At 45.6% G+C, this 14,049-nt stretch overlaps 1 protein-coding gene across 3 annotated transcripts in view; it reads right to left on the bottom strand.

The window, feature by feature from the left end:
- Positions 1–14,049, bottom strand: part of sh3pxd2b (SH3 and PX domains 2B) — a 386,931-nt gene that overhangs the window by 285,169 nt on the left and 87,713 nt on the right. For all 3 annotated transcript variants that reach the window (XM_072512130.1, XM_072512131.1, XM_072512132.1), the window contains one exon: positions 4,876–4,951. In XM_072512130.1, the coding sequence (XP_072368231.1) occupies positions 4,876–4,951 (76 nt within the window). The remainder of the gene's footprint in view (positions 1–4,875; positions 4,952–14,049) is intronic.

Raw genomic sequence — 14,049 nt, 5'->3', positions numbered from 1 at the left:
TTTGTAATCAGTACAGGGAGGCACTGGAACACAAAAAGAAACCTCGGAAGGACCACCATTTTAACCGCCTGCACCCTGCCCGCCAATGACAGGGGCGCCATGTCCCACCTCCTAAAGTCCTCTTCCATCTGCACTACCAGTCGTGCCAAGTTAAGCTTATGCAAGGTTCCCCAGTTCCTGGCCACCTGGATCCCTAAATACCGGAAATCCCTTGTTACCCTCCTCAACGGTAAATAGTCTATTACCCTGCCCTGTTCCCCGGGGTGCATCACAAACAGTTCACTCTTCCCCATATTCAATTTATATCTTGAAAGTTCTCCAAACTCCCAGAGTGTCTGCATTATCTCAGGCATCCCCTCCACTGGGTCCGCGACATACAACAACAAATCATCCACGTAGAATGACACCCGATGCTCTTCTCCTCCTCCAAGTACCCTCCTCCACTTCCTAGAGCCCCTCAGCGCTATGGCCAGTGGCTCAATTGCCAACGCAAACCATAACGGGGACAGGGGACATCCCTGTCTTGTACCCCTATATAGTCGGAAGTGGTCAGATCGTTGCCTATTTGTAATCACACTTGCCACCGGGGCCCTGTACAGGAGCTGAACCCATCTAATGAACCCCTCTCCAAATCCAAATCTCCTCAGTACTTCCCACAGGTAGTCCCACTCCACTCTATCAAATCCTTTCTCTGCAACCATCGCCACCACTATCTCCGCCTCCCCCTCCGGTGGGGGCATCATCATCACCCCCAGCAGCCTCCGTATATTAGCATTCAATTGCCTCCCCTTAACAAACCCCGTTTGATCATCATGCACCACCCCAGGGACACAGACCTCTATCCTCGTCGCCATCACCTTGGCCAAAAGCTTGGCATCTACGTTCAAGAGGGAAATAGGCCTGTATGACCCGCACTGCAGCGGGTCTTTGTCTCTTTTCAGGATCAGCGATATCGTCTCCTCCGACATCGTCGGGGTAGAGTCCCCCTTTCCCTAGCCTCATTAAAGGTTCTCGTCAGAAGTGGGGCCAGCAGGTCCACGTATTTCCTATAGAACTCCACCGGGAACCCATCCGGTCCCGGGGCCTTCCCTGCCTGCATGTTCCCAATTCCTTTTACCACCTCCTCCACCCCAATCTGCGCTCCCAGTCCTGTCATCTCCTGTTCCTCAACCTTCGGGAACTCCAGCTGGTCTAGGAAACGCATCATTCCCGCTTTCCCTTCCGGGGGTTGAGCCTTATATAGCCTCTCGTAAAATACCTTAAACACCCCGTTCACCCTCTCCGCTCCCCGTTCCATCTTTCCCTCCTCGTCTCTAACCCCTCCGATCTCTCTCGCCGCCCCCCTCTTCCTAAGTTGTTGGGCCAGCAGCCGGCTCGCCTTCTCTTCATATTCATACTGCACTCCCTGTGCCTTCCTCCATTGTGCCTCCGCCTTACCCGTGGTCAACAAGTCAAAGTCCGTGTGCAATCTCCGTCTTTCCCTGCATAGCCCTTCATCTGGTGCCTCCGCATATTGCCTATCCACCCTCAATCTCCCTCAACAACCTCTCCCTTTCTTTACCCTCTTGTTTCCCCTTATGGGCCCTTATGGAGATCAGCTCCCCTCTAACCACCGCCTTCAGCGCCTCCCAGACCACTCCCACCTGGACCTCTCCGTCATCATTAATCTCTAGGTACCTTTCAATACATCCCCTCACCGTTACACATACCCCCTCATCCGCCAACAGTCCCATATCTAATCTCCAGAGTGGGCGCTGTTCCTTTTCCTCTCCTACTTCCAGATCTACCCAATGTGGGGCATGATCTGAAATGGCTATAGCCGAATACTCCGTTCCTGCCACCTTCCCAGGACAAAGTCGTCTATCCGGGAGTACACTTTGTGGACATGGGAGAAGAAGGAAAACTCTTTACTCCTTGGCCTAGTAAATCTCCAGGGATCCACTCCTCCCATCTGCTCCATAAAGCCCTTAAGCACCTTGGCCGCTGCCGGCCTCCTCCCGGTCCTAGATCTGGTCCAGTCCAGCCCTGGGTCCAGCACCGTGTTGAAGTCCCCCCCCCCCATTACCAACTTTCCCCATCTCCAGGTCCGGGATGCGCCCCAACATACGCTTCATAAAGTTCGCGTCATCCCAGTTCGGGGCATATACATTCACCAGCACCACCGCCTCACCTTGCAATCTGCCACTCACCATCACGTATCTACCCCCACTGTCCGCCACTATGGTATTCGCCTCAAACAATACCCTTTTTCCCACCAGTATTGCCACCCCTCTATTTTTCGCATCCAAGCCCAAGTGGAATACCTGTCCCACCCATCCTTTTCTTAATCTGACCTGATCCGCCAGTTTCAGGTGCGTCTCCTGAAGCATGACCACGTCTGCCTTTAGCTTCTTTAGGTGCGCAAGTACCCTTGCCCTCTTAATCGGCCCATTCAACCCTCTCACGTTCTACGTGATCAACCGGGTTGGGGGGGCTCTTTTACCCCCCCCCCCCCCCCCCTCGTCGACTAGCCATCCCCTTTTTTAGACCAGCTCCTCACCCGGTTCCCACGCACCCACTTATCCCCCGACGGCACCGTCCCGTCCCGACCATCCTATCCCGTAACAGCTCCCCTTCCCCTTAGCAGCAGCAACCCAGTCAACCCCCCCCCCCCCCCCCAGCTAGATCCCTCTCTAGCTTAGTTTCTCCCCACATATTGCTTCCGGAAGTCAGCAAACTCTGGCTGACCTCGGCTTCCCCCGTTTATCCTTAGCCTCCCATTATGTGAGGCCCCCTCCTTCCTGCGCCCCCTTTTCCCGCCACAATTTCCATAGCGCGGGAACAAAGCCCGCGCTGCCATCTCGGCCCCGCCCCTGATGGCGCAGCTCCCTCTCTCCTTCCCCCTCCCCTTCCCCACCAGCGCCCACATTTCTTAGTGTGTGTCCCCCCTTCGAGGGGAAAGAAAATTTTCCCCCATCTGATTCACAGTCCCTTGCCACCACCTCACTACTTCATTTCAAACACTCTTTCTCCAATCTAGTCCAACTTCTCCTCTTCAATAAATTTCCATGCCTCTTCTGCCGTCTCGAAGTAGTGGTGTTTACCCTGGTGTGTAACCCACAGTCTTGCCGGCTGCAACATTCCGAACTTCACTTTCCTCTTGTGGAGCACCGCCTTGGCCCGACTGAAACTCGCCCTCCTTCTCGCCATCTCCGCACTCCAATCCTGATACACGCGGATCACCGCTTTCTCCCACCTGCTGCTCCGTGCCTTTTCGCCCATCTCAGGACCATCTCCCTGTCCGTGTAGCGGTGGAACCTCACCACTATTGCTCGAGGTATTTCTCCTGCCTTTGGTCTTCTCACGAGGACTCGATACGCTCCCTCCACTTCCAGGGGGCCCGTTGGGGCCTCAGCTCCCATTAAGGTATGGAGCATCGTGCTCACATACGCCCCAACGTCCGCTCCCTCTGCCACTTCGGGAAGACCCAAGATTAAGTTCTTCCTCCTCGAGCTATTTTCCAGGGCTTCCAGTCTCTCCATACACCTCTTATGCAGTGCCTCGTGCATCTCCGTCTTCACCACCAAGCCCTGTATCCCGTCCTCATTTTCGGCAGCTTTTGCCTTCACTCCACGGAGCTCCATCTCTTGGGTCTTCTGCGCCTCCTTTAACCCCTCAATCGCCTGCAGCTTCGGCAGCACCTCCTTCTTGAGCTCCTCCACACATCGCCGGAGGAACTCCTGCTGTTCCAGGCCCCATACCAACTGGCCTCCCTCCGCCGCCATCTTGCTTCACACTTCCCTTCTTTGCCGCTGCTCCAGAGGATCCTCCGCAATCTGGCCACTATTATCTCTTCTGTCCATTCACATCCGGGGGGACTCCCTTCTATGTCGCCTCACAGTGGGTTTAGCCTTCGAAAATTGCCGTTGGGGCTCCCGATAAGAGCCCAAAAGTCCGTTAAAATGGGAGGTGCCGAAACGTGCGACTTAGCTGGTCATCGCCGCACCCGGAAGTCCCGTGGCGATGTTTTCTGATGATTGCACAATATTCAGTACCAGATACTTAAACCCCTGTGCCTGCATGAAGCCAAGACCTGGACAACACGCAGGCAAATGCCAAGTAAAGATCATCTCCAACAGAGAAAGTATAATCACCTCTCCTTGATATTCAATGGAATAACTATTGGCAAGTTCCCATCATGAGCATCCTCGGACTGATCAACCATAGGCATACAGTAGATAGAAGAGGTCAGACGTTGGCTATTCTGTGCCTCACCTCCCGACTTTCCAAAGCCTGTCCATCATTGACATTGACAAGGCACTGGTCAGGTGTGCGATGGAATTCTCCACCTGCCTAAATAAGTGCAGCTCCAATAGCACTTAGGGCACCCTACCCACCACCTTCAGCATTCACTCCCTCAGCCACGACTGCAGTGTGTACCATCTACAAGATGCACTGCAGCACCCAGGTTAAGGCTTTTTGAAAGCGCCTTCCAAACCTCCAACCACAAGAGCACAAGCACTTGCAAGCTCCCCTCAAAAGTCACATACCACACTGGCATGGCAATATGTCACTGTACTTTCATTGTTGCTCAGCCAAAGCCCACTCTTAGCAACATTGCAAAATGTCTTCACCAAACTCATTACTGCAGTCCAAGAAGACAGCTCACTACCACTATCTCAAGGGAAATTATGGATGATCAATAAATGCTGACTTTGCCAGCAATGTCCCCATTCAATTAATGAATAAAAAAGACCTGTTAACATCTATCATAGCACTAATGCCACAAAGTAAATTGCAGACAAACTTCTGCCAGCTCTGCCTTTAGGGCCTAAAAAATATGGACCTACTGGGAGTAAGACACAGAAAGAAAACTAACAGTATGTGTTACTGTACCTGGTAGGAAAGGAATATAGCGCTGCTTGGGGTCCTTCTGGCCTCCTTCTACTGGGAATGTATCCAACAGCTGCATCTGAGAGAAGCAATGAGTACAATTAGAGAAAGTACTTCCAAGTAATCAAATCTAAAACAATTTAAATAAATGGGAAACCTATTTACTTCAAATATTTCCACGACTGGAAGTTTTTCTACATGAATTTGCTTGCAGTGCAACATGAGCAGATGTGCTATTTAACTCATTATTTTGCTGCAACTAGAACTTTCAATGGATCTGGCTATGATTTCATACATCTTACAATTGACACCAGTAATACACTACAGATCGCTACATCAATTCATACTTCCAGTCAGTCAAAACATCAGATTCAGAATTCTTTCAACATAAACGGCGATTTATATTGATCATTTTTAAGCACATCACAGAGAACCAAATATTTGATGGTACATAGAAATCTATATTTTACGTTCCACACCGAGTTAAATTGAAGGAAGTCACTGCAGGTACATCATTCAGAAACAGAGGGACAGCTATGGAAAAAAAGAAATTAAGCCAACAAAAAGGGCATTAAATTTGAATATCCATTGCCTGGTGGGAACAGAATAGAATGGGATTTAAAATAAAAACAGCTTAATTTGCCACTCAATTTCTGCCCCATTGCTAGTTTAGCCCTGTTTGCGGCAAGCAGCTGAGGTGCCCACCCGATTCAGACAGGAGTCTCATTAGCAAATGCGAATCAAGAGACCTGGGACATAACATGGGCCCGGATGGAATTTTAACACAGGGCTGAGCGAGGCGTCTGCCGTGTGTACTCCATTCTGTAAACTCTGCCAAGGATAAAGCGGCGGTATTAAAACATTTGAGTTTCAACCGTCGACCTGGGACCTAGGAAAACGAGCCTCTCCCCTTACTGCCCCAGACTGTCCAATGCCCACTCTACAATTTACAAAATGCTGGTGGGTTGACCTCTGGGTACCTGATCTTCAGTTGCCAGCCAAAGGGTTGTAAATGAGAACATCCAGTTCAGCAAGGCCTGCCAGAGAGGGGCTTCTGGACGGTTGGCTGCGATTCCACTGGCTTCTGGCCTAGCAGTTAGAAAATCTCTCTTGGGAGTATTGAAGAAGAAAAAATGGAAAAAAAATTAAGAAAGTGGGAAAGTATGAAGAAAAAAATAAAATAAAACATGAAATGCAAAATGAAAGAAAAAAACTGGAGCGATTAAATGAAGTGGTCTTCACTGTGCTGGGGTTATTCACACAGGCCTTTTTTTTTTTTGTTTGTCTTTGTCCCTGAGCATGGCTGCCTATAAATGAAATATATGCAGCTCTATATAAAAAAAGTTAGTGAATTTTATTTTTATTTCAACAGTGATTCCAATGGGCTTAATGGGTATAAGAAATTAGTAGAAAGATTAAAATTTACCCACTACTAATTTGCACTCTTGGCTTCATACTTACCCTTCTGCCCTCGCTCGATGATACACTTGAACAGAAACTACACAATAGGCCCAACCAAGCAGTTTGCAGACAAAATAGTAGGGTGAATTTGGGTTTATAAAATGGTGGAACTCCTAAAAATGGAATTGGATGCCAGACACCAGGATTGTTCAGCCCCCATAAGCTCTGCACACTAGCCATGCACAAGTTACAAAAGTTGTCTTCATTTGAGGAAAGAACAATCCCATGACTGTTCACAGCAGCCGCAAAATATGCTACTGTATCCTTTAAAGATTCAAATGAATCATTAGAACAGAATGCTACTTTTTAACATGATCACCAATAGTCTCCATTGAAACAAGAGGATATTTGTATGGATCCGCTATTCTGCTGTATGACCACACAGTCAATGGGTCTGCTTCCAAAAAGCCTGCAGCGACAAAACAACAAGAGGCCAATACTGAAAACCCCCGTTCCAAATAAAATAAGAGCATCTGCTTAAAGTACTGCTGGTGTTTCTAATTAACAGATGAATGGACACATGGTCAGTGTCGACTGACAATTCAGAGCAGTGTTTGACAGCTGATGTCTGGCTTATAGTGAATACTTTCATAAATTTTCTCTCTAGACATAGATTTGAATATCTGGCAAAGATTTGGATGGAACATTACACAAACACTGCCTCATTAACCAGGAAGAGCAATGATGTACATCATTTCTAAAAATGAAATGCAACAGCCTCATTGCCAAAGAAATCTGGTTTTGCACCAGTGTAATATTGCAAATTTAAAAGAATCCTTTAAAGATAAACCCAACCTTTTGCAGAGTTTACTTTATTCGGATGTTACTTCTTTAACTGAGTTCCCACAGGCTTAGGCACAGATGGGCTCAAGATCAAGATTGTCTACTTCTTGTTGGTCAGAATAGATGGGAACTGGGAATGCGTTAATAAGAACTTGCAGTATTAGCACATATGATGTCATTCATTTTCATTTTGAGTTCCTTTTTAAAATGTTGCTGGAATAAACATGCAAAATAATATTTCTCCCATCATATGAATAGTATAATAGGTTTTGCCTTCAGAACTGCTTTTGAGAATTAGTCACAAAGAATTAATTAACAAATCAATTGATCTAATTAATTTCAAATTTGAGGGTTTCCATTTTATTATCCGATTTTTTAGGTAACTACTCAGGAGATATTACCACGCCTGACAGTACAGAGCAATAAAATAAAATACAGACTGGTGAAATAATACCATTACTGTTACACCTATCCGGACGACCATTTATGCTGGTATTAATTCAGCTTGTTTAAACCATCAGGTTTACATCCTTCCAGTCTAATCCCTATGGGTACCATCACTCAAATCAGCCTACACTAAGATCATTCATGATTCTTTTAACATTTGGCTTTCAAATGAGGAATTGATGACAAGACTCTCTGTGAAAATTATCAAAGACACACGCAAAAGTTACTACTAGCCTAACAGTTTTGATTTCATACAAATAAAGATACTTCTTTAGACAAATGTATTAAATGACATGCTCCTAGACTGAACAGAAAATACATGTTCAATCACCATTCTTTGTCGAGTTAGCTTTTTCAGTTTGGGCAGCAAAATGTCATCTTTGATCTCAGTGCCTTTGTCAACTATTATATTTGTCAAGGATTGTATTATCTATAATTCACTAATTGTTAATGCCTTACTACAGAACTAGCATAATCTGCATACATATCCGTGCATCCTACCATTACGAGAGGGCAATATTAGGAAACGGAGTCCAGAAATGGGATTAAAGATGTAGTATACAATTTACGGGGTTAACCGACCAAGGGGAAAACTGCGAGCACGGAGTTAGAGGGATATGCCCACACCTGGCCCGAGTTACATCTTCTCATTCAGAGTTAAACTTGTTAGTAGGAATACACAGGATTCCCCTGTTCAGTCAGGGTGATCCATTCGAGATCCAGTGCCCATCAGGACACTCCTGTCGGACCACCAGCCATTAGCCTATTAGAGTCTGATGGCTTCTTTGTCCGTCAATGGGAGGTTAGTTGAATATCAATTGTCTTGTCTCTGTTCTTTTGCAGGAATCCAAACAGCCAAGGTAATAAATAAATAACCTTTATTGTCACAAGTAGGCTTACATTAACACTGCAATGACGTTACTGCGAAAAGCCTCTAATCGCCACATTCTGGCACACGTTCGGGTACACAAGGGAGAATTCAGAATTCTCAGCTGGTACGGGAATTAAACCCATGCTGCTGGCCTTGTTGTGCATCACAAACCAGCTGTCTAGCCCACTGAGCTAAACCAGATGGGCTCAAGTCAGGACACCCCAGGAGCGAACCTTTGTTTGAGGGGTTAGTTTGAGGGGCTAGGTGGAGCTGATAGAGAGAACAAGAATTAGAGGGAATCCTGTTTTGAACAGGTGAAGAGAAGGATTTGAAGTCACCAAAAAAAAGGTCATGGAAGAAAAGCGTCCTGGAAGAACTTCACTAACAGCAGACAATTGCTTCTTAAATGCAAGTATCATCTTTGTCGGCCTAAGTGGAATAAGAGCTGTATGTAAATTCGAAGTGCTATTTAATGGGAACTCGGGTGTTAAGGTTAATCATAGAATCTACAGTGCAGAAGAAAGAGCACCCTACCTATGCCGACACCTCCACCCTATCCCCACACCTTCACCCTATCCCCGTAACCCCACCTAACCTTTTTGGACACGATGGGCAATTTAGTATGGCCAATTGACCTAACCTGCACGTCTTTGGAGGAAACCAGAGCACCCAGAGGAAACCCACAGACAGGGGGAACGTGCAGACTCTGCAGAGACAGTTAAGAAACTACATATAATCTATTATTGTCAGGGTTGAAGTTTAAAAGTTTAAATATTGTTTTCTCTTCTTTTGTTTTAATAAAATTTGTTTATAAAATAACCAAGTCCTATTTCTTATGTTATCACTCCTGGAATGAATCTTTCTGCACCGCCTTAAAACTTCAAAATGTTATGGTTCTGGTTCAACATCTTAGCTGCTGTTGAGAGCTGACCATGTGTGCGTAATACTACTCACTTTAAAATGTACTAGATAAACTACACTCTATACAAGAGAGTCTTCCGATACCACACACTTTCCACACCAGTGTGCCTCATCATAACACAACTCACTAACTGGATTGATCACTTCTGTGGAAGTCTCCAGTATCGCAGGGATTATTTACTTGGATTTTAAAGAACACCTTCAGTAAAATATTGGATGAAAAGCTACTGTAAAAGAGCTCGTCATGTGGGTGATTTGTTATGTTCTAGGTGTAACATAAGCGGCTTCCTTGTGGTGCACTTGACAAAGGAAGGTTCAGACGTGGAGATCACTTCAACACGTTTATTAAACTATTTACACTTCTATTACTTGGGTTCGACACTACTGCTAATCCTACTATAGCTACCAAGACTGGCTAACCAGTTGCTGCAATCCACGTGGTGGCTGTAATATTGAATCAACCCTGTGTCTCTATTCACTGACTGTCTCCACTGGAAAGAGGCAGATCGTGTGTGGGGTGTCCTTTATATATGGGTTGGTATAATACCCCCCTGTGGTGGTGTCACCTCTTGTGTGTATCGTGAATGTCCATTCGTCGTGTCCTATCTAACTGATCTATTGGTTGAGTGTGTGTGTGAGATGTCTCTTGTGCTCCCCCTCTAGTGTCTAGCTAGCCTACATGCATTTACATTGATGCACATCACCACAGTGGGTTTCTTGATCAGCAAGTCCACTAGATATGAAATAGTTTATAATCTGGTAGGTATAAAGAACAGGAACAGACCCTTCCTGCCCTCCAAGCCTGTGCAGATCATGAGCGACAAGTTCAACAGAAGCACATCTACAAAGTGGGAGTCTGTTAAGAGTAGAAAAATAGCACTGGGCTCTTAAGAAATCGACAAGCTTTCAAGGTATCAGTTCCCTTGTTAAAAAAAAAGGGGGGGGGGATGTTGTTTGGAATATTTTGGTCCTAATTATTTCCACATGCTTCTGAAGTGCTAGCTAGGGTCTTAAAGAGTCTGTCCTTCACATCAATAACCCTATGATACATCCATAACTCCAATTTTTAAGTAGAAGAACAACTGTCATGAAACTCCACATAATGTCATGCTGTCAGTGACAAAAGCTCTCAGCTGAAGATTCCAATACTTTTAACGGAATCAAACGGCAAATTGTCTGGTATCAAGGAATACGGATAAGTCAAAGTTTTTTTTGGAGTTTGTTTAGAAGGCCAGACCAGAATTTCCCAGACCTAGTCATGAATTAGCTGCACCTTTTCCACCTTCCCCAAAGATGGTTGGTCATTGAAGCACGCGACGTGGACTTTTTGCACTGGAGGGTGTTTCCCACACCTTCATTCTCTATGTTTATAGAGGGGCAGCTATTTAGGAGAGTACAATAAAAATTAAATGTAAATTTTGCCCTGGATATAATGCACATGCCAATACTTCTCTAACACACATTTTCACAGACAGTGTGTGTCTGTGGACTGCTTCTAGATCCTGCAAAGTAACAATCCCAAGTCATCGGGGATGTGCGTATACGGCCAAATATCTTTGGAAGCAAAATTTTAGGCTTAGAAATCATGGGTCCTGGTGTAAACTTAAAAGCGTTTTAGAAATAATGCTCCTTCACTGAAAAATCTTGGATGGGTTATGAACAAGAGCTTTATAAAAAGCATTGCACTCACCAGTCATATGCATGGCAAGGCAAATCATAGAACCATAGAATTCCTACAGTATAGGGGGAGGTCGTTCGGCCCATCAAGTCTGCAACGACCCTCTGAAAGAGCATCCTACCTAGGTCTCCGCCCTATAACCCCACCTAACCTACACATCCTTGGACACCAAGAAGCAATTTAGCATGGCCAATCCACCTAACATGTATATCTTTGGACTGTGGGAGGAAACGGGAGCACCCAGAGGAAACCCACGCTGAAACTGGGAGAAGTCACCCAAGGCTGGAAAATTGAACCCAGGTAGGCAGCAGTGCAAACCAGTGTGCCACCATGTGATCAATGCAATCATCACACATAAAATGGATATTCATTGGTCACATAATAACTTTGTTCCATTTGTACAGCAGCAATGTAGTGACTCTCCATCTAATTTATCAAAATTTAATTCTGAAGCTTTGAGTTGGATTTGCACTACCGAGGTGGGCTGCACAATTCAGGAAATGTTCTGACTTGTAGACATGATACAATATTAAGGACCCTGTCAAAAGCACTTTACACTCTGGGGAGGCAGGGACGAGATCAAGTCAGGCCCTCTAACCCCGGAAGTAAATTTGAAACAGCCAGATTGGGAACACAGGGTGCAGGCTTGCTGCCCTCACACTTGTCCCGCACCAGCAATCCCAGAATTGGGATACACCTGCCACACCAGCAATCCCAGAGTTGGGACCCACCCGCTATTTTTAATTGCCTGTATAGCCAGCCCGACTAGAGTGAGATAGTGGGTCTTTGTTTTTGATTAAGGTCAGAATCATGGTTGGCAATGCGGTGCGCATGGTCACAATTTATCTGTGCACCATATTATGTGCAATTATTATTTGTTTCACCAGCATCAACAAGTACAAGTGATACTGGATAGCAGCTGGGGGAGGAGATTGACAAGAATGAAGACACAGAGCATAACAACGTACAGGATTAGGAGCACTGTCAATAGAAATACATAATTCACCTTAGGTGTGCCAGAAGGATGGAATTTGGGTTGATACCTGGAAAGCAGATTTCCGTTGAATCAGCTGCCTGGCGGCTTGGGAATCTAATGCATTACTTCTGCTGAGTTGGCCTGTTTAATATGTGCAAAGTCCAACTAAAGCAGCACATTTGAAAGAAATTACATAGGACTAGCAATTTCCGATCGCATTTTAAAAACTGCTGCTGTCACACTATAATTAGAAATGACCCTCAATCCTGACTGAAGGAGCTCAATTCAATGGTTACTGCATCAAACAAAATGGCTGGATAATCATCCTGTACCACTTTTGATGGCAGTTTGTTTTAAGCAGAGGTGCTACTGGAAAACTGTTTAGGGAACTCATCTGTTTTCCATGCCGTTGATGAAAGCGAGTTTAAACTGCGGTTTTTGGATGTCTTGGGAGAGGTACAAGTTGCGTGAGAGGTATCAAGTGAAGGCTCAAGAATTCACAAGAAAATCGTTCACAACTGTGACATTCCCAAGCGAGAAGCATTTACGTCAAGCTAGTGGCAACTAGCTGTTGTCTGTAAAGATTTTGCTGGGGATAAAGAAAGCGTGAGAACTTGAATCATTTTCTTGTGTTTGTGCTGTGACCTTGTAGCCATCTGGGATGGCCACGTCCCGATTACAAAATGGACACCCGCAAAGAATGCAGGGAAAATTGGACAATGCTAAGAAACAAGCAGGTGCAAGCTCTGTCTGTTGATTAGAATCTTAAACTCTCAGACAGGACAGAAACTACCAATCTACATACTAATGAGCCATCTCTGGGGACAAAAGGGAAACATTTAGATACACAATGTTAAGGCAGACTCCCCGGCACCAGAAGAAGCTAAGACAAAGCAGATTGACAGTCACCAGGACACGCCCAGCAATCAGGGAACCACCCCTCTATTGGACGAAAATCGATACTGGATGATTGGGAAAGACCCAATTAGTTGAGACCAAGTTCAAGGCCCGCCCAAAAGCACGCGAAGCCCTTTTCCATTTAAAAGGTATCCCCTAAGGGAGAAACGCCCTCCTTTGGCTCTCACCGAAGAGAGAGACCTACCTAGCAGCTGCATCAGACCAAGTAAGTCCCAAGTCAACACACGCTACGAGATAGGCGCTCCTAGTTACTACCCTGTAAACAGCTCAACCCAGCAGCCTCAGAACCGAGCAACGGCCATTGTTCCTCTGACTGAGTGGGTGCCCGAAGCTAAGTATAGGCTTTAGTAATCGTGGTAGTTTAGTTTGTAGAGTTTATGCATGAGTAGATTTGACTGTGTGTAAATAAATGAGCATTGCTTTTTAACTTACTAACTGGTGGATCAAGTCATTGATCAGTATTCGGTTCTGAGCCTTGTGGCGGTGTCGAAACATACCTGCCGACTCTTGAGCAAACGTGATTAAATAGAGCCAAATTATGAAACAACCAAAAGTTGGCAACATTTACTGACGACATCTGACGGGACTCGACTTAGAAGTGGCCTAACCACTCAGAGAGAACCCCAAATTTGAATTGAGAATCCAATTGGGAACAGAAAGAAAAACCACAAGCATCAAAACAGTACAAATCAAGCCCGAGATTCGGAAGTGTGTTAATGCATGCGTACTAACAGGGATACAAGGTAAACCTGAGAGATTTTGTTGCGTAAAACTGTCGGGAGTTTTGTAGGCCGGAAATTAGCGCAAGCCGTACCCGTGTTTACATCACCACTTTATCACCCCCTGTTCCAAATTCAGTAGAGATCCTAGTAGAGAAAATGGCAATGAAGTCAATGGAATGCCTTATGAACCCGCAGGAATTTGAAGTCGCAGCGACCAGTAGAGTAGGACAGTGTCCCGTTTGGGAAGGTGAGATCATGAAATATCTCAAAGGGACAGGATGGCCCCTTTGGAGTGAATTCTGCAATAATGAGGAAACAGGACCCGGGAGTACAGGACATACTTGGTAGGAGAACCTGTCAGAGATCCACAAGAAGAGCTTGGGAAAATCTCGCCAGCCGA

The sequence above is a fragment of the Scyliorhinus torazame genome, chromosome 7 (assembly GCF_047496885.1).
Source record: "Scyliorhinus torazame isolate Kashiwa2021f chromosome 7, sScyTor2.1, whole genome shotgun sequence".
NCBI lineage: Eukaryota > Metazoa > Chordata > Chondrichthyes > Carcharhiniformes > Scyliorhinidae > Scyliorhinus > Scyliorhinus torazame.
This window is presented reverse-complemented; position numbering and strand designations above follow the sequence as displayed.